The sequence below is a fragment of the Haliotis rufescens genome, unplaced genomic scaffold (assembly GCF_023055435.1).
Source record: "Haliotis rufescens isolate VD_foot unplaced genomic scaffold, xgHalRufe1.0.p SCAF_1, whole genome shotgun sequence".
Classification (NCBI taxonomy): Eukaryota; Metazoa; Mollusca; class Gastropoda; order Lepetellida; family Haliotidae; genus Haliotis; species Haliotis rufescens.
The window spans coordinates 82,244,419-82,265,637 of NW_025963779.1; the positions used below are offsets into that span (position 1 = coordinate 82,244,419).

At 43.8% G+C, this 21,219-nt stretch overlaps 1 protein-coding gene across 1 annotated transcript in view; it reads right to left on the minus strand.

Moving 5' to 3' along the window:
• The window catches only part of LOC124136901 (probable E3 ubiquitin-protein ligase HERC1), a 74,555-nt gene that overhangs the window by 40,095 nt on the left and 13,241 nt on the right, over window positions 1-21,219 (minus strand). The window contains exons 14-34 of the mRNA XM_046502944.2: window positions 17,747-17,872; window positions 17,330-17,515; window positions 16,600-16,755; window positions 15,805-15,937; window positions 15,136-15,324; window positions 14,355-14,555; window positions 14,000-14,179; window positions 13,017-13,131; window positions 10,724-10,977; window positions 9,712-9,834; window positions 9,378-9,452; window positions 8,744-8,835; window positions 8,562-8,628; window positions 7,695-7,960; window positions 6,637-6,834; window positions 6,013-6,133; window positions 5,445-5,685; window positions 4,784-4,908; window positions 4,024-4,182; window positions 2,950-3,053; window positions 1,974-2,279 (exon numbers count right to left, since the gene is read on the minus strand). Coding sequence (XP_046358900.2) covers window positions 1,974-2,279; window positions 2,950-3,053; window positions 4,024-4,182; window positions 4,784-4,908; window positions 5,445-5,685; window positions 6,013-6,133; window positions 6,637-6,834; window positions 7,695-7,960; window positions 8,562-8,628; window positions 8,744-8,835; window positions 9,378-9,452; window positions 9,712-9,834; window positions 10,724-10,977; window positions 13,017-13,131; window positions 14,000-14,179; window positions 14,355-14,555; window positions 15,136-15,324; window positions 15,805-15,937; window positions 16,600-16,755; window positions 17,330-17,515; window positions 17,747-17,872 — 3,417 coding nt within the window. The remainder of the gene's footprint in view (window positions 1-1,973; window positions 2,280-2,949; window positions 3,054-4,023; window positions 4,183-4,783; window positions 4,909-5,444; window positions 5,686-6,012; window positions 6,134-6,636; window positions 6,835-7,694; window positions 7,961-8,561; window positions 8,629-8,743; window positions 8,836-9,377; window positions 9,453-9,711; window positions 9,835-10,723; window positions 10,978-13,016; window positions 13,132-13,999; window positions 14,180-14,354; window positions 14,556-15,135; window positions 15,325-15,804; window positions 15,938-16,599; window positions 16,756-17,329; window positions 17,516-17,746; window positions 17,873-21,219) is intronic.

A 21,219-nucleotide genomic window follows, 5' to 3' on the forward strand; every position in this document is an offset into this window, starting at 1 on the left:
GAACCCGACCCCTTAGACCTACAGGCCGCAGCAGCCTGGGGCGCGCTCCGGTTAGGAGCGGCACCCAGGCGCCTATGCAGGGACCCAACAAGAGCAAGTGTGTGCCGAGAGTCCTCGGCAACGTACTCCAGGGAAGCATTTGAACTGAGCAGGCAGTTGTAAATGCGCTGGTCACGGTCCGTGGGAGAACCTTCGACCAGACGGGCCGCTGCAGCCAAGTAAGTGTCTCCGTGAGACATGGAGTGCCGAGCGAGGGCGTCCAGCTGGTGCAAGGTAGCTTGCGTTACCGTAGCAGCCGGTGGGGCACGGACACCCAACCGCTCAACATGGGCCTCCGCGGTAGGACCAGCCTCGGGAAAGGCAAGGTCATGTACCGGGAATAAACCCTTTCTCCACGACGTCGGAGGCAACGGGAGATCCCGACCGGAGGCCGCCGCGAAGGCGTTCTCCAAGGAAGGCTTAAAGCCGTGTCTGAAGACTCATCGTATACCTCGGAGGAACCCACAGTCGTGGATTGCCCGCGGTACCGGCCGGGGCATGTCCTCAAAGAGGTCATAAACCATGGCCACGCGGTCCTAAACCGATAGCGGGAGCAACGGTTCGGGGGAAGGACCGGTGACCACGGGAGCCGCCGCCGTACCGGTGGACCCCGCGTCCGACCCCGCGGCCACCGAAGTGGCCGGGGACGGAACAGCCAGCGGCCTATCCTGAGATACGGCCGCCAGCTTGGAGTCCACAAGTTATGCAAGTAATGCAGCGACGGAATCCCCGGACAGCACACGGGCCGCCAAGAGATCCGCCGCTTTACCGGTGGACCCCGCGTCCGACCCCGCGGCCACCGAAGAGGCCGGGGACGGAACAGCCAGCGGCCTATCTTGCGATAAGGGCGCCAGCTTGGAGTACACAAGTTTCGACAACAATGCGGCGACGGAATCCCCAGACAGCCCGAGGGCCGCAAGGGGATCCGCCGCAGCCGAGGAGGTGGTACCCGCACGGGGACCCCGACCGGACGAACCGGCCACCACAGGGGTGGAGACGGACTGTACGTACAGCCGGTACCGCTCAAACTCCGCAGGCCCCAGACCTTCGCACAGGATGCACCGGGTGTCCCCGCAAGGAACCCTGCACCGCGGGCAACGATCGTGGGGATCCCGGGACGACAAAAACTTTCTGCACACCCCACAACTCCGAGGAGCAGGGGTAGAGGGGGTGGATACTGGGAACATATCCATGTCAGACATTGATTGTTTGCTATAAACAAAGAACAAAACATGGTTACAACGCACGCACCACAATGATTCACAAACGAACATTTTCACAAGAAAATAAACGAGCAATGTGAACATATAACATACACATATAACTTTTATTAAAGAAATAAGTTATGTTAACCCCCAAAACATACAAGAACAGGGGAAACGTAAAACACAACGTGCATACGCGAACCCCGCAAGTATATAGAAAAAAGGGCGGGAAAAATTTTCCGTTTGGCAGGAAAATTATAACCAAGCGTAGCTACCGCAACGACCCATAAAAACACAGTTTATTAGAGAATAAACTATAATAAATATCACCAAATCTTCAAGGAACGCTTCAGCAGGAGAAAACACGTCTTGCTAAGCAGACGAAGGAGACAAGAGTGAAGGGTGTCACATGGCAGCTAGGTGGCTACGCACGTGCTGCATGAGGTAATTGAGATCTCTGTGGTAGATTTCGCTATAGCAGCAGTTGTGGGAGACAACAGCCTCGGTATAACAGTGGTAACGTATTACTTAATGTAATAACCACAAAACCTATCTATGTGCCATGTTTGTGGTTAAGATATCTCTCATGTTTTTTTAGTTTTGATGTGGAAACTAAACGTGACGGACGGATGGATGATCGGACATCACCCATTCCTATATCCCCTTTCCACTTCGTGGCAAAGGGTAAAGCTATTGCCCGAGTCCACTAAGGGTGTCACAAGTGCCTACCTTCCACTGATAGCAGCCAGATGTGACAGCGGTGCTCCCAATGCCGAACCCCCTGCCTCCCGTTCCATGCACCAGAGTATGTCCTGCCTCCACGCTGCTGTTCAAACATTTCTCTGGGTCAAAGCAAGCTCCCTGCATCATGATGGAGTCTACAATGTTGGTGGAACCGGACACTTCACCAGAATTTTCTAAGGCTTCTATTTTTCTCAAAAGGTTCATTTTCCTATCTTCAGCTTTCTGCATGGCTTCTGCTACTGGAATCTGCCACATATTCTTGGACAGACTGTCAAACAACTGCCCAACAACCTTCAAAAGATGGAGAGATATTTATTAGTTTATCATGTACTTATATTGTTAATTTACTGCCATAGGCTTTCTGCCCTACAACCTTCAAATGTCAGCTTTCATAAGTTTTATACTTGTATATGTAGGGTAAAACTGCTGTCTTGAAATAATAAGAGTAAGAAAAAGTAAATCACTTTTCTTGCTTTCATAATCAATATCAACTCTCAAGATAAGCTTAAACTAATCTTGTATCAGTACACTACTGAAGTAACACCAGTCAGCGTCTCTACAAGTCACTCATTGTGAATGTGTGATTAATGCTTCACATGCAATCAACAATATTCCACCTAATTCACATTGTCCTGTAAATAATCAAGTGTGTGCTTGGCAAACCAGAGATTAATGGCATGAGCCATGATCCACTTTGTCAGGTAGCAATGACACACAATGAGCCAGCCAAACCATTGAATGAGTGAGTAACATCCCACACAATCAGACTTGTCACAGAGTCTGATCGCCTGATCACAGTTCGTCACCTCTTATGGTAAGTAATAGTGCAGGGGACGTATTCTAACTCGAGTGCCCACATTGTTCATGACAAGAATAGAGTGCTGTGGCTGCATTCTTCCGCTAGATGCCACAGGGTCAACTGTGGAAGTCAGTGATTTTAGTGGAGCTGCATGTGGCTGACCTTGTCCTTGTATTCGGTGTCCTCCCCACCCGTGGCTGGCAGCACAGCCTCCAGAAGGATGAGAGCAAGGAGGCGTGTCCTCAGATTGCTGAAGTAGGGCACTCCTGCAACACATCGTTACTTGATTACAGCCATGACACTTATGGTGATGTTTCCTTATCTACAAACCTCTATACAGAGCAAGCTGAGTAAAGTCCAAAACCTGAACCAGAGTGCATTCATCAAAAGATTCTTTTTACGTTATGATACCCCAAACCTGAAATTTAGTTGCTACTAGGAATGAGTATTTATAAGGTTAAAAAGTGTATCACAATTTTTTTTGATACACAAGGCCGTATTGCGATACGTATGATGATACATTGTATAATTCTAAATTTTGAATTCAGAAGCAATCTGACACATTAAGGTTCATAAATGGAACAAAACAAGATGCTGGTACAACATAATGTTCACTCAGTCAATAAATACAAAGCCATCTTGGGGCCCCAGGTGAATGCTTCAGGGCAGGGAAGGCATTTGGCAAGTATATAACATTAAACACATCATAAAAATCACTATTTGAAATCCCCCAATATATTGAGCATAAACAAATGAGATTGTGATACGTATCGTGGAAAAAATGAACCTCAATTTACTGATATACCGATGGACTTGACCTAAAGAGAATAAACCTCTTCCACACTAATACATTTTTGCCAGAAATGTTGTTGGGATTCTATCCTTCTCCTGGCTGTCAAGAGCTGCTATGACATCATAGTTTGAGTCAAAATGGGTTCTGGCTAGAGTTGTCTTCGTGTTTGGGAACAGATGGAAGTCTGACAGAGCCACATGAGGAGAATTAGGTGGGTGGAAATAAGGTAGGCAATTCCTTCTATGTGAGGCTCAAAACTTTTCCATTAACCCTCGTATCTTTTGCCATATTCATAGTGTAAAGGAATATCACAACCAAAAAATATCTCCATCAAGATTTGTCACAGTTTTTGTGTGACCAGTGTCATGTGGCAGTGTCAACTTGGCATTCAAGTTGAGCCATGCTGACGACATGCGCATGCACACATGCACAGGGGAACATACCTCTGTCATCTGTTCCACTAGCTATGTTGAGCAAAGCATCCACCCATCTGGTGCATGCCAGTCTCTGCTGGATGGGCTTGGAGACTGCAACACGTCTGAGGAACACCAGGAAGTCGCCAACAGAAGTTTGGGAAGATGTTGCCTCATTCTCACCATTATCTATGAGTTAGAAATGTTAACAACAAAATAAATATTCAACTATCTAGATAAAATAATAAACAGATGAACTAATTTGCCAAGTATTCACCTTCTGGAAATACTTCTTAACCTTGTGCGTGCAACTACAATTTCAGTACACCCCATTTTTAGAAACATGGGTGGCTAAGTTGTTAAAGATGCTGCAATTTGCTGTACAGATTTGTGTTCCTTAGCTGTGCCAGGATCTCCTGAAAATTTAACATTCGAATCTCTGATTCACCCTGATTATGATCCTTGGTCCATCAACTCCATACCCAACAATGAAACACAAACTGAACTACTGTTCAAAGTTGCTAAAACCCAACTCACTCATGGGTGTTCATCATAGAACAGGAGGAAACAGGAGAACGAATTTGAATGCAAAGTGTCATGATCTTTGTGCATTCCCCCCTCTGTGGTACCTTGTGTCTAAGAAATGGCTTATTGCTATCATCATTACAATGTCAGCATATACATGTCCGTGATAGTTTCTGTACATTACATGAGTCTATGACAACATGATCAAACTATATTAGTATACAGCACAGGAGTGAATGACTCATGCACGAGATAGCTCTCTTACCAGCTGCACACCCATCCCCTGTGTCCAGTTCGGGGCAGGCTATGTACAGCAACTTCTGCAGGTGCTTCCACAGAAGCTCAATGATGGCCTGAATCACCCCGAGACTCAGCCGGTCAGCATAGGTACTGGTGGGACAATGTGTTCACATGTCATAGCAGTACAACCATCTTATATCTAAATATTTTTTACACAAAATCAATTTTTAAAACCACTAGTTGTTTGAAATTATGCATGAAATCTAGGCCTCACCATACCTTTAATTATAATGAAAGATGTTTTTATTCTGATTCAAATTCTATATCAAGGACTCTAGGAATCCTCTCAATTTCTAACACAGTTGCTTAAGACAAGATATGAATATGAACTGTTTTCACACAAACTGACTACTGATCTGAGGGTTGTACTGATCGATTCCTGACTTCCATAATGAAAAAGTTTAAATTCTTGTCTTCGATGTTAGAACACTGGTTATTTGAAGACCAAACTTCAACTGCTACTCAACTCATCAGGTCTTGCAAGGAAAAAGGAAAATCTCATACCTGGGACCTGGGACCAGGAAAAATAGACATCTCCTAAGAGATTATCATGAAAAGACAGGTACTGTCTAATATAATAGTCAATATCCGTGATAGGTTTACAATTGTAACAACTCACTACCTACCCTGTGGTGACCGCTATGATCTGTAGCAGGCGGAGGCTCGACACCTGCAGAATGGCTCCCAGGTGGGTAGCCTCCAGGCACCGCTGCAGTGGTGGAAGCGTGTTGGGGAGGGACACAGAGTTCTGACACAGCTGGAACAACATCGGCAGCAGGCCACATGACACGGCCAGTGACACATCCACAGGCTTGTACTTGACACTCAGGGCAAGAATAGTGGACAGGAGCAGATGGTTCTTGGTGGCTGTTGTTGAACATACAAGTTCAAGATATCAACCAAAGAGCTGGTAATATGTGTGGAAATAGATTTACTTTGTTAAAACCATTATACCATTAAATGTTACCCCATTTAAATCTGTCCATGAAAAATTAAAGCATGTTATTGAGAAAGATAATACTGTCATTTAAGTAAAATGGATCATTGTCTGTGTGATTTATTACTCATTTGAAAATCAAAGCACGTCAATCATATATCTGACAAGTGACCAATCTGAAATCCTAAAAAAGGGAGTCCTACTCGATGCCATTCATACAAGAACGACAGACAACATGTAGATAAAGACATACTCACCCTCCCCTAGAACCTCTGACTTGTATGTGTCTATGAGAGATGCTACAAGAGCTTCATAGATCCGATGAACAGCCAACTGTATCTCCTGCTGTGTCTGTGAACGGGCTACCTTAATACCATCCTGCACAAGAAGAAGCCAAGGAATATTAACGCAAAATATCAAATTGTGATATCATCTCCATATAATATTGTTCAATAACAGTTGCATCATCACATGGTAAACTAACTGTTAACTAACTGTTAACCTTCTTGCCCCTCATGGGCAGCATGGGTTGTATACTCCCCAGGGAGCTGAGAATATACAATTGCTTGCACACTGATCCATTGACTGGGGTAATAATGTAGAGTTTTGGGCATGCTTTATGTTGTGGATTTGGCGCATTATAAAAATGCACATCATTATCATCAGTGTGAGTGAGTGAGTATGGTTTTACACCTCTTTTAGCAATATTCCAGCAATATCACGGCAGGGGACACCAGAAATCGGCTTCACGCATTGTACCCTTTTGGGGAATCAACACTTGTCTTCAGTGTGACGAGTGAACGCTTTAACCAGTGAGCTACCCCACCACCCCTCACTATCATCAGTAGTACAACATGGGCTGAATGCACAACGGGAGTGACCTGGTAGTGGTAGAGCTGAGTGCTGGTGTTGAGGCCCTCAGCTGGCAGTACGAGGAGACCAAAGCAGCCGGCCAGCAGCTGTAGATGAGCTGAGTTGAGGAGAGTGGTGGTGGAGGAGCTGTCTGAAGTCAGATTCTCGTACTTCTCCTTCCCAGTAGATAGCAACTCTACAACCTGGTTCAGGGCATACAGCCGAGACTGAAGGAAGGCAGATAACAGGCTTTATTAGACATTGTCCGAAATACTCTGACTTAATTTCAACACTTACCTCTTGCAAAAGTCACATAAACAAGAGATCCCTCGTTTATGCTGATTAGTGCTCATCGGATCTTTAAGGTTTCTACCGCCACCTTTTGCCTCTATCGGATAAGGATAATATCTCATCATATTCTAGGCTCCTAGGTTGATTGTACACAACCGTTTATTTTGTTACATACTAGTTCAAACAACCGAGGAAAAATAAAAAAAAGGCTGCCCGTCCGCACTATGTTTTCAAAAGCCATTGCCTGAGAACAAAATCTTTTATTTTTTTAAACCTTACTTGTCTTACTTTATATTTTGTGTAAGTCTAAATTTATTTTGTGTGTTCTGAGACCACACTAAACAAAGGTGAAGCTGCTTGGTACTATACATTTGTCTGAGATTTGTGGTGGTTCTTAGATTTTCACAGGCATCGCTAATAATGCATGTATATCAGTCATAATTAGTGTACAGATTCATAGAAATAAATATGGATTGACTAGTGTTTTCATCTGGACAGTCAGGCCAGCTTAACAGAAATGTTACTAGCCCAATTAAAAAATCACTTACATTTGGCCAGTGGGCAAGCAGAATTATAAGCCCCAGTTTGACTCTTATCAAACCATACAATCTGTACGGACATAAGACTACATAGATGAGAATCTTATAGATTATTTGTTACCTGTATCAAATCAAATCTTCACTCATTCAGTCCTTACCTCATTTAGTTGTTATGGCATTAGATACCCATTTCAGCTTGTAAATTACATTTTGAAAAAGTTCCATTCATTGTGAATTGCTTTAATTGCAAGCCTTACCTCAGCTCTGTTCTGTTGTAGGTCCATAGCCTGCCCCAACACTGAGATACTGACACTGAGAGCTGCTGGCTCTGTTTCCTGCTTATTGGCAGAAGATGCTAGCTCCTCTCCACACACAAACTTGCCGATCTCTTCTGTGATGTCTCGGTGTAGAGAGACCAGTGAGATGTGATGACCAGATGATTTCAAGTCCTCCAATCTCTCCCGCCGCCATCGCATACGCCTCAGTGTCTCCTTGACTTTCTGCAGAGATCCTACATTCCTGCCTAAACAAACCATGCCACAGATGTCTAATGCCTGAACGTTACTGTTTCAGATTTACATCTCTTTATCTTATGAAGCCCAACCAGCCACTTGTCAGTGTGAGACTAGTGAAAGAAAACAGATTAGCTGTTTTCTACCAAAATCTAGCTATATCAGATAAACTACTAGTCCGAAATGATCTGCTCCATTGGGGGCAGACACTGTTGGTCAAATCCAACTAGTCCAAATTGAGCTGCAGACGAGTTGTATTTGTACCAATGGTGTCTACCCCTGCCTACCATATACTAACAGATTAAATATTAAAAAGAGACGGAAGGTTCACTTGTAAATCTCACTTGTGAATGCATCAATTTAGCACCTTTCCATACTCAATATCCTCTATCTGCATTGTATGCTTAAAGCTTTTGATGTCTAAACAAAACATATCATACTGACATGGGTATGTCATCAAAACGCAAATAACTTATCTAAAATGCATAATGAGAATTGTGAAAAAATACTGTTAATAAAACAAAGACATAAAATTCAGTCTTGGAGTTTTTAATAGCTTAAGTATATATTGTGAAGTGATGTCATAAAGGATGCAAGAAACGAGTGACATACTTTTGGCTGTGTTGAAGTTGGGTGTTGCGGTTCCATCTCGGTCCCTTACTCTCAGGGATAGCTCCTCCTGCAACAGCAGCAGCATACATTATGCTAACAATCACACTGGCATCATTCTCTAGCAATACAATAAGGATCTAGGTAGTGGTCTCAGTGATTTGCTGAAAGCTTGAATTAATTACCTGAGCCTCACTGGAAGCAATCTCTGGAAAGCTTCCTCTTCTAGCCACTCGACGCCCAGGAGACAGCAAGGTGTTCTTTTCTGATGCACTGTCTGAACAAAACAAATCAATGACTTGAATAATGCACTATTTTGCAGGGAGTGAGTGAGTGAGTTAGCTTTTACGCCACTTTGAACAGTATTCCATTTATATCACGGCGTGTTAACTTAATGTGGGAGGAAAACCCAAAGTGATGCAGGTCTCAGACGTTTACCACTTTAGTGAAACCCATGAGCACGGGTGTGGTGCTGACAAACCTAGAACCATATTTAGGGAAACCAGGGCAAACCCAAGGTCATAGGTTTCTGACATGCACAAGGGACATAACTGTTCAGCAATTTGCAGTGCCTTATACGACTGGGACACCTGGGCCCTTGCCCTATTAAGGAATGAAACCTTAAACAGTATACTGAAGAGAATTGACTTGCTTGATAAAGGTACCTGTACCAAACAATTGCAATGAAAGAATCAAGAAGATGAAACCCATGTCAACTCTGCCTTCATTAACACAACAGCCTCTAAAATGTCACTATAAATTATAAAACTGTTCACAGATGAATCTAGAATACATGTTGCAGTCAAACAGCAGAATCACCTGATATTTCCTCTAGACTCTCCTGTCTTGCAGCCACTGACTGTGGTTGTGACTGAGTCAAGTGGTCTGACTCATCTGGAAAGAACAGAACAAACCATTAACAACCAATCTTAGTGTCATCAGAAACTAAACACAAAATGCTTGATAAAAGTTATACATGATCATGAGTGAATTTGAGTCATCCCTGCTTTGAACAGTATTTCAGTTTTATCATGGTGTGTCATGTGCAAGTTTTTGTATGTTTACCAATTTAGAAGGGTTCTATAATTTGGAGGAGGGATGATACATTTTGGTGCCACATTATTTAAAGTTAAAGGTTAAAATAACAACTTACCTGAAAATGATCTGACTCCTAACAGTAGGAAGACACATTTCTGTAACACTGTCAGGCAAACATCTTCATAAGTTATCGGTGCGGAGGACTGTTTGCTTCGACAGCTCTGACTGTCTTCATCCTCTGCATATACACAAATTTTGAAAATATATTTGTCTGTACCTAGCATATGAAAGATGTATTCTATTCATCCAGGTAACTCTCAAAGGCAATACAATGAGCTTCATATGTATATCAGTCTTTTTTTTTTTAGGTCAACATATTACTATCTTCTTATTTAGACAGTCTTTATTTCATTACTGTTTGTTTGTATGTTGCTTAACACCGCACTCAGCAATATTCCAGCTATATAATGGCAGTCTGTAAATAATTGAGTCTGGACCAGGCAATCCAGTGATTGACATCATGAGCATCAATCCATGCAATTGGGATACGATGACATGCATCAACCAAGTCAGTGAGCCTGGTCACCTGATCCTGTTAGCTGCCTCTTATGACAAGCATCGTTGCCTTTTACGGCAAGCATGGGTTGCTGAAGACCTGTTCTACCTTGGATTTTCATGGGTTTCCTTATTGAAAAAGCACTTGTCATAATACAGACGAACACTTTCCAAGTTCACGAAGTTAATTTGACCCTGCAATTTGGTCAGACTTTGCTAGTTACTTTTCTTGGGAGCAAAATACATAGGACAAGTTTACAGTTGAAGTTAAAAATATAGTCTCCAATTGATAATTGATGTGTATTTGCCATCTTGATTGACAGTCATGATAGAATGACGTTACCATAGATACATTAGATCACGGAGGAGGTAATTTGAACAGCGTCAGTCCATTATGACACAACTCAAAAAATGCACTTTATCTCAGGATAAAGTACAGTGGGCACCTTGGATCATATAACGAAGCATCTTAGAACACAGTGTAACTGGCCATCAAACCTGAATTTGAAGTGAAATGTTGTGCCATAATCTCTACTGGTGTAGTGAGCAAATAACAAGCAATGTGTGCCTACCTGACCGACCTTCACTGTCATTTCTCTCTGCGTCAGACTCGTAATGTTCTGAGATCTCCTCCCCAATCTGTGTGAGACTTGACTCAATGATCTCCTCTGTTACTGGTCTCTCTGGCTTGTCGTCATCCCTCTCCCCCTGCCAGATCTCCTCCCTCACAGGCCGAGGGGTGCTCCCGCGGGGCAACTTGAAAGACACCAGCTTGCTTCGTAGTCGGTACACCAGCTGGTACAGCCCAGTCAGGTGTTTGGAAGGACTGGAAAAAGTGAACAACACGTTTTCTAGGTAAGAGGGAAATAGGTAAGAGAGTGAAGCTCATCTGGATAAGCAGTCAACAGTTCAAAACGTCAGCAAAGACAGCCAAAAATTGTGTCTCCTGAGGGGATTTATTTTTCTCATGCCAAACAATTTCTTTCAGTCCATATTGATGCCTTTCATCAAACAAACCCCTATACTGGTGACAAACATTGAAAGAAGTATCACAATATTCCAGTCAGCTATATCAAAGACAAAAATTAAGACACTAGAATGTTACACCATTTGCAGATATAGGACCAGCCCTATCACCGGCCTTCCTCTAATCATGACCAAACCTATTCATATGAAGATATAAAGATTTCTGCATGAGTGTCTGTCAGATACCATTTCGACAATGGCAGGCACAAGTGCAGTAATCTGTTTCTTTCACATTCTAAAATTGCAGCATTTGAGCATCGAATTGATGCATAGATTGTCTCAAGATTAGAATCATGCTCCAGAAACGAAAAGCGATGGACAGAAGGAGGGAGCCTGTTTGGGTGATGTATAATAAGACGACACCTTTAGAACATGTTAGAATACTGAACCAACAACTTCACTTAAGCATCAAAGACAAGCAACCAGTTTTTGTGAGAATCCGTTGGATGCAAACTCGCAACCTTCAGATTGTTAGCATGACAGCTAACTGACTGAGCTATTTCCACACTGTGAAACTAAGTGCAAATTTACCTAGTCATGCCTACGCCTTTATGGAACTGAACAAAAAGGACGGACACTTACAAGGGTTATGGGTAGGCATGATGACTTGTGACTTTAGTCTACCGACACTTGCGAGTGATCCCAATGCCATTTGGCACACTCGTCCCATTCCTTAATCTACAAGATACCGATTGGTGAGGAATGAGCCGATATGGCGCAAATTGAAAACGGCTCCAGATGTCAGGCGTCGGACATCAAACTCGCAGGCGCGCATGAATGACATGGTACTTAATAATTTGTCAGGTGATTTTTGTGACATAAAAGTGTGGTAGAAAACACCGTAAGAATAATGTGGATAATAGTTAGGAATGAGGGAGGCATAAGCATGGCTAGTGATGCCACAAGGGTGAGTCCGCTTTGGAATCAGTACTGAATAAATGTAGCGGGTAAAAGTGGCATGTGAATGTTTCAAGTAGCCAAAATATTCGACACTAAACCATTTCATCCTGCTTTCTCAACATCTTGTGTGAAGAATATTAGGAGCTGCTATAGAATCTATTATAGCCACTAAAGAGGTACCTGACCCCAATGATCATAAAGGGATGATTGATCGTAAAGGGGATCCAAGGGCTAAGGATAGAGTCTGGGGTAACCAGCGACATTTGGATGTGTTCAGTGCCTATATATTATACCTAATAAACTGAATTCCTGTGCATAATAATGAAAATGAATTTAAAACAAAATTATAGGTATATTTGTTCCCATTTATAACCATTTTAGTCACTTGAATTACGAAAAACTGAAAATAAAAAACACATTGAAAATAAAAGTGCGTTCATACTCATCATCGCTGGGCTCATTCAATGACATTGCGTGTAGAGATGATACATCACTGAGAGGAGCTTACGCACACTATATGACCCCTGACGTCACAGGGCATTGTTTCGAAGGTGCGACTCTCAACAAAATACTACAAATTACATCATAGGAATTGTGATGTGTTTGAAATATTTGTGGAACTGTAAGGCCACTTAAAAATGTGATAAGATATGTTCCAAAGAAACAGAATCTCACTTGTATTTTTTTACTTTTAAATGCAAGGAAAGACAATCATGCATTGATTCTTGAGCTAATTGTTTTGAGCCCATGCATACAATATTTACTTCTGATCTAGTGTGAAAGCTTATTGCGAACATTACTTAAAAGCAAAATCCATTGAAAAGGATGCAGAATAACATGTTCATGATGGTACACTCAAATGTTCTTGGTGCAGCCTCTTCTTGTCTTTTCTACAAAAACATTGTAAAGTTGAATTAAAGAAGACAAATGAAAGCAAACCTTTCCAATTCAAATGCTGCTTTGGCTTGGTTCGTGTGCTTCAGCAGCGCTGCCAGGTAGAACCTACTGACTGTATCCAACAAGGACTCATTGTTCAGTTCACAGGTATCAAAATCTGCAATCAGAGAGAGACAAGTGAGACGAGTTGGTTAATGTTGTTTCATGACTCAATCAGCAGGGTTCCAGCTATAACAAGGAGGACTGTAATTAATCAACTTTGGGCCAGGAAAACCAGTGGTTGTCGCATGAGGTGGTTGGGGTAGGATGACACCCAATCAATCGGAAGTTCAGTTCAGTTTAATTGGCTCTTACAAGGGGACCTATCAGAACTGGTGATCTCATTGAGAACAATCACTGTCAACTGCTTAAACTGGACATCCATTTGAATTATAATAAGTATATATTTAAGTAGTGACAATATGTTGTTATCACTATACCTAATTATAATACCAGTGAGTTATCCAGACTTACCCAACAAGGGAGAATGGCAAAGATGGGCCAAAACTTATTTTATGCGTGTGCGAGCATGCGTGCCTGTGTCTGTGACTGTGCCTGTGTGGGTGTGGGTGTGGGTGTGGGTGTGGGTGTGGGTGTGGGTGTGGATGTGGGTTAACAACAAGAGTTTCAATCAGCCGATTTTCCAGAGCCAACTCTAGCAGTTGGCATGATGTACTGGGTGCCTATTCTAACCTGCAACCTCAAAGAAAACAGTGTAATCTGTCAACTGCTTTAACTGGGTATCAATTTCCATCATGCTAAGTACATAGCCCCCGTGAAGATCCATGTTAGAATTTGTCTTCAGCAACCCATGCTTGTTGTAAGAGGTGATTGTCTGGTCCAGACTCGATTTTTTACAGACCGCCGCCTTAAAGCTGTAATATTGCTGAGTGTGGAGTTAAAACAACAAAGAAAGTGTATGGAGTAGAAGTCGGGACAATACATAAGTACATTCATAGATTGAAAAGATGACACAAGTTACGCACCCTGGTATTCTGCATAGTCCACCATCATGCTCCACACATGCTGCACAGGCTCTGTCTGATTTCCAAGGCTGAGGTCAAGAAGAAGGGAGGTAACTGTGTCCAAATTCAGATCAAAGTTAGGCTGGACACTGTTTGTTCTACATTCAAACACACTTTCTTGGATTGCACTTGATATCTTCTCTGAAAACAAAACAACATAACATAATGATTTCCTATGAAACATTCAACCCAGAACATTGTGGTGAAGATACATAGACCACCAGTAACACCTTTGGCAACATTTTCTCACTGTTTACAAAATACCTTGTCCAATGTTACTGCCTGAGAAACAATTGTTTTTATTTATTGGCCTCACCTAGATCCAACTGGGACATTTCTAGCCCATTACTGAAGAGTCTGCTCTCCAGCCAGTATGATGACTCCGTCTCACACTGAGAAACAGGTGCTCCCAGTAGCATACCGCCAATACAGTGACCAACAACCAGGGCACATGTCCGCTCCATGTCCACAACCCAGCACCAGTGAATTTCACTCCCTCCTCCTGATGTACCCCCACCTGATCAAAACAAAACACATCAAGTCCTATTGTGTACACAAGCAGGAAAACATAGTTCTTAATTCTAAAAACACAAGACGTAGGACTTGCATGAAAGATAATCATATAACACTTACATCTACAATATTACAATATTCCAGCTATATGATGGAGGTCTGTGAATAATCGAGTCTGGCCCAGACAACCAGTGATTGACATCATGAACACCGATCCACGCAGTTGGGATACAATGACATGCATCAACCAATTTGTGAGCCTGACCACCCGATCCCATTAGTCGCCTCTTACGACAAGCATAGTCGCCTTTTACGGCAAACATGGATTGCTGAAGACCTATTCTGCCCCGTATCTTCACGGGTCTGGTATTGTAATGAAAAAAGATCATGGTTAACAATGGCTCACTACAACAAGCATAGATAGATCATATCAGAATTGATGCATGGCATCATGTTATGACAAAACATAATCAACTCATGCAGTGCCATCCCTCCAGTAAGAACAACTTCAAAACGTTATGATGAACTAAGGAAATGAACAACCAAAAATGCAAGAAGTATTTTCAAAAATCCAAATGACTTACTTCTGTTGAACTCCAGCTCAATGTCCTCCAGCCTCTGTGTCCCAGGGAGGATCTTACTCAGCTTGTCCAGACAGGGTAGCAGAGAGAGTATCTCATGGAGGACCGGCACCATCATGTCCATGGGGAGCACCAGCAGTGAGTGCAGAACATGTGTCAACATCCCACCAGCAGGCGAGGCCAGCAGCAGTTCTGTAACACACAAACAGTTAGAACAGACAAATATTTACTTGTACCACCTACACCTGAAACTAAAGCTCCATGTTAGATCATGAAAACATCAATGTTAGAAGAACAATATCAGGAAATGGGCTGCAGGCACCAATTCAAAAAGCAAAATTTACAGCCTTCTATTCTCACTTCTTCTGTTTACAATATTTTTCTTGTTACTTAATGACAATAAAGTCTAATAACAGTTCTCTGATACTTAATGTAACTCCCACTGAAAAGCAGTATAGCTAGTACAACACATACTGAGGACACTCTGAGATGACATTTGATTCTTGCTATCACCAAGTCATATTAATAGTGATCCGCCTTTGAGGAGAAAGCTGCAATAAGTGCCCAATCACTTTGTATTTTTGGGACAATAAAATATGTGTAAATATATCAATAGCATTCAACAGTCAAATATCTTGCATGGCCTAATGGTATGTAAGACCTACTGCTGACCTTCAACTTGTGTGGAGAAGTGTTGATTTCCTTGTCCCTGCTGCAGTGCCTGTGTGGCCTGAGACAGGATCTCCCCACACACAGGCAGGAGTAGAGACAGGTGGTGGTGCAGCAGGTTCACCACAGGCACAATCTGGAGCATGGAAACACACTGGCCATCATGGATATCACTCAACATTAGAAATTGGCATTGGTACTGTAGTCCTTGCCATACTGCCCAATAGTTAAGGAATCATAAGGACTAGTAGAAATTTGACATTTTTAAGGGGTTTACTATATGTTATCATTATAAGGACTGGTGGACTAAATATGCTAGTTTCTACCGCTGTCAGTGCATTCATAGCTTAACCCAGTACATCAGGGATACACAAACAACATAAGGGTTTGAGAATGATCTGAACACTGAACTTTCATCAGTCCTATGGATTAATAATCACAACAATCAGATGTTAACTATCCTAGATTTCCCAACAGTTGTCTAACCTTGTCTAAATTAAAATTAAGTCTGCCACATTAGAAACTAGCCTGAAGCTTAAGTTGAGTAAGATTTATTTCCATAGAAGAAAATAAATGCGACAAAAACCCTTCAAGAAATCTTTTCCAAAAGCAAAGTCTACTGTACGACTGTGACTATGTCATGAGCATGTGTTCATGAATCACTATAAAATAGCTCAACTAACAATGGTCAATATATCATGATATATTAACACCACAGTCTGTTGACAATACAGAGAGCTATTGGCTAGTAGACAGTATATTCTATGGTATGGTATTGTTGATGATGATGCCACTAACCAGGCTTCCCTCTGCAGCCTTGCTGAAGCAGAATGCCAGCAGGTGCTTCTGAAGGGAGGATAGTAAGCTGTGTAGGTGGGACGGAGGGGCTCGGTCAGGGCTGCCTTCACTGCTCTTCTTGTCACTATTCTTAGCTAGTTCATTCAAGGTCTTCTCCTGTTGAAAACCATGGCACTCATGTGTAAATATTGCAGCAAGTTCTGCATGGTAAGTAGCAATGACAAGAACTACTCACTGAACATTCTCTAATCAAGTCAGATAGTAGAGTGACAATGAGATTACTCTACTTGATTATGAACAGGATGATTTTGAAAATGAAATTTGAGTTTATTTACTGGACATTTGCATATATTCACCAAAGCCCAAAAGGGTTGCATATAGGAGAACTCAATTAAATCTGTGTCTTTGCTGACTGAACATCATTATGTTCTGATAGCTTAGATCGTTGCTCATGTTTTCAGTCACTGGTTTGCCATGTCCTGACTCAATTACTTACAGGCTGTGAAATAGCTGGAATACAGATGACCGTGATGTTAAACACCATTCACACACTTACTGTTACTTCTGGGGGTAGTTGTGTAGCCTAGTTGTTAAGGCATGTACATTTCACACTAAGACCCTGGTTGGATATCCAACATATCTTGATTTAGCTTTAATATTGCACAAAGTGGCGAACATGATACTCGCTTGCTCACTGTTACTAATAGCTGAATATTTAACAATGACTTACAGTATGAGAAGCTAGGTTTCTGAGGATAGTTTTCATTAGAACTTCCGCTAACTGCAGATCAGATGTGGCAGACTCAGAAACTTTCTCAGGTATATTCTTTGTGTCCAGGGCAGTAGAAAATCCCAACACAGAAGCAATTTGTTGATTGTCTTGGAGGCTTGTCAGTATGATACCAAGCTGCATCCTCTACAATAAATCAATTTATCATTAATACCACTTGAAAATGTAAAAGCATATACTTGACAAAAAGTGACAGAAAAAGTAAGATTTTATTTAAATCAAAATTTAAAAAAACTTAAAGAGACCATTTGCCGAGAAGTTTTGCCTGCAAAAGAAAATTGGCAGCAAAGTTGAATAGCTGGGCTACAAGTTCAGGATTGTATTACAATGATAGTCCTATACACAAGTTATTCCCACCTGTCCCCGAGTGAGTGTCTCCCAGCTATCTGGCCCCTGGGGCAGCAGTGAGTGTAGCAACTCCATCCTCTCCCTTAAAGGTGGCAACAGCAGCGACGCCCCTATCGATAATGTTTCTGACACAGCCTACAAAATTATCACATCATAAAGACAAAAAAGAAAATATTTGTAGAATTTTCCTATTCGGAATATTCTATAAGTAATACGTTACCACTGTTATACCGAGGCTGTTGTCTCCCACAACTGCTGCTATAGCGAAATCTACCACAGAGATCTCAATTACCTCATGCAGCACGTGCGTAGCCACCTAGCTGCCATGTGACACCCTTCACTCTTGTCTCCTGCGAGAGCAAGTGCTCGGGGGACGGACGGGCGGGCAGCAGCCCAGTGGTAACGTATTACTTATAGAATATTCCGAATAGGAAAATTCTACAAATTACATTAAGTAATACGTTACCACTGTTATACCGAGGCTGACTACCACAGTAGGCGGTGGGGAGCACCTACAACCCGAATCCTGACTGCTAGCGTTCCTTCCGACCAGCGGAAGTAAACACCAAGGCGGAAGCACTCGATGCGCATGCACCTAGCTAGGCGTTACCCTATAGGAATACCAAAGCACTGTCATGCGCATACCGTAAGGCTCAATCGTCATTGCCAAAACGATTGGTGACTCCAAACGGCCCCACTGGATAGGTATTTCATCGCCGCAGCGGATGAGAACACTGTATCCGCGTGAGCTAAATCTTAGATCAGCTTAAACAGTCGAAAAGAGGGAAATTAATTTCCTTCAGACCGTATATCCCAGAGCAAGCCAACTGAAAGTATGCATTAGGCGCGTGACCTAATTCCAGTATTCGTAAGCATGTATCGCAAGGTTGGAATACACGACAGACAATTAAATGCATAATTGTCAAAATACAAATAAGGACAAAACACACAAAAAGCCGCCTCACCTGTGGTGTGAGTGCGCTGGTTTGCAGGACCCCCACTCCTGTACCCACGGCGTGGGAACATTGGAGACGACCCAGATTGACCACCGTGCAAGGACTGACGACTGCGGAGTTTGAAATTGCGCTGGACACACCCCCTAGATGACCGCTTGTGCCGCGATCAGCGGCCCAAGACGGTGCACCCCCTCCACGTCTTCATCAGAAACCTTTCTGAGGTAATGATTGGCAAAAACCGAGTCAGAACGCCAGTAACAACCTCGTAATATTCTGTGAACAGAGATATTCGAGTGTAGGGCAAATGTTGCCGCTAGCGCCCTGATCTCGTGCGGGTTTGACCCCGCTACCGGTAACCCCCGAGACCGGTACGCCAGATTGATGACAGAACGAAGCCACAACGCAATCGAGTTGCGAGTTATGTCAACCGTGCGATTAGGGTTACACGATATGAACAGACGGTCACGCCCTTGTCTACGTTCATTCGAAGCCTTAAGATAATACTTAAGGGCCCTAACCGGACACAGCGCTCTGTCCTCAGTATCAGCAGGATGTAAGATTTCTTTGAGGGATCTTACAGTGAATTCTCTCTCTGTTTGCCCGACTCTCTGATTCTTGGCGACGAAGCCCATGAGCAGGCCCAGGCGGACCGCTCCTTCGTCACCCCTATCGAATCGTACCTTGGCGACATCGAGTGCATGAATTTCGGATACACGTGCCGCCGTGGCAAAGGAGAGGAGAAATGCTGTTTTCCAAGTCACATGCCGGAACGAAGCACAATGCAAGGGTTCATACGGAGCTTCCGTAAGTGATTGCAACACTAGGGAAAGATCCCAGGCCGGTGCCCGAAGGCGGCCCTTCTTAAGATCGTGCTGTTTGAAACCCTTGATAATACCCCGTATCACCGGCTCTTTGGAGAGACTGGTACCCATAGCAACGTCCCGTACTGTAGCAACAGACGAGACATAGTTGGCAATGTAACCCCTGGAGAGTTTCCGGGTCTCTCGCAAGTGAGACATGAAACGAGCAATATCCTGCACAGATACCTTATCTGGCGAATGAATGTGATGTTTACAACACCACTTCGTGAAAATAACCCAACGTGCATTATACACCTTCTGGGTAGAATCACGATGCATACTAACGTATGCCCGAGACGCCCGGCGAGAAAAACCTTTACTCCTCAGACGCTCGGTGACAACATCCACGCGTGCAGATTGAACTGCCCTGCGTTTGGATGAAGCTGACGGGTGTGAGGGTGGATCAAGAGATCCGGTCTCACAGGCAGTGGGAGTGGCGACTGCGTGACCTGGGTCAGCAAGTCGGGGTACCACGATCTGTTCGGCCACATGGGCGCGATCAGTAACATTCGACAGCGAACTCCTCGAAGCCGGCTTAGAATGTGTGGTATCAACGCTGTCGGCGGGTAAGCATAAGCGTCCAAGCCCGTCCAGTCTAACGCGAGAGCATCGTGATCGATGGCCCTCGGGTCCGGGACTGGTGATACAAACAACGGGAGTTGATTGTTGAACCGCGTTGCGAACAGGTCGACCATCGGACGACCCAAACGTTCGCACAGCCACTGAAACACTACTGGGTTCAGCATCCACTCTGTGGGGCTCGATAGAGCATCGGCCAGTACGTTCCGCACACCTGGGATGTGACGGGCGCGTATCTGGCACGGGACACTGTCCACCAGAGCGTAAAACTCGAACGTGAGATCGAGCAGCAAGTGACTGTGGGTTCCCCCCAGTTTGTTCACATAGGACACTACCGTCGTGTTGTCGGTCGCCAGCATGAGCCGAGCGTCGACGAGACGATGCTTCCAGTGATTGACTGCGTTGATCACTGCCTTGAACTCGAGACAATTGATGTGAAGACCTAGTTCGTCTACGCACCACAGCCCCGAGCTCACCTCCCCCTCTAGATGGGCGCCCCAGCCCACTAGAGAGGCGTCTGTATACAGGTTCAACGTGGCCCGGTAGGGCCGCATAGAGACTCCTGATAAGACATTGTAAGGGACCGTCCACCACTCCAGATGCGGTCGGAGCCGATCCGGGAGGGCGACGGTCGCACTGTTCACCTCCGTTGCTAACAACTGGATTAAAAACCGTTGCAGCGGGCGGAGTTGGAGACGACCCCGTACGGTGCAGTCCTGGGCTGATACAAGTAGCCCTAACAGCTGTTCCCAAAAGTGAACAGTCTGTTGCACCGCTAAGACTTTGGCAATCATCGCCTGAATTTTGTGCCACCGGTCTGGGGGGACAAATAGGCGATGGGACACCGTGTTGAACCGACCTCCGATGAACTGCAAGTTCTGAGAAGGGGTTAACTCGCTCTTGGGGAGATTGACAATCCACCCCAATTGCTCCAAGAGCCGACGTGCGAAAACGAGATGGCGTGACAGGGTGTCCGACATTCGATTTGCTACTAGCGAGTCGTCCAGGTACGCGAAGTACCGGACACCCCTCCGGTGGAGGAACCCCACTATGGGGGTGGTTAACCGGGTGAACAGCCAGGGAGCGG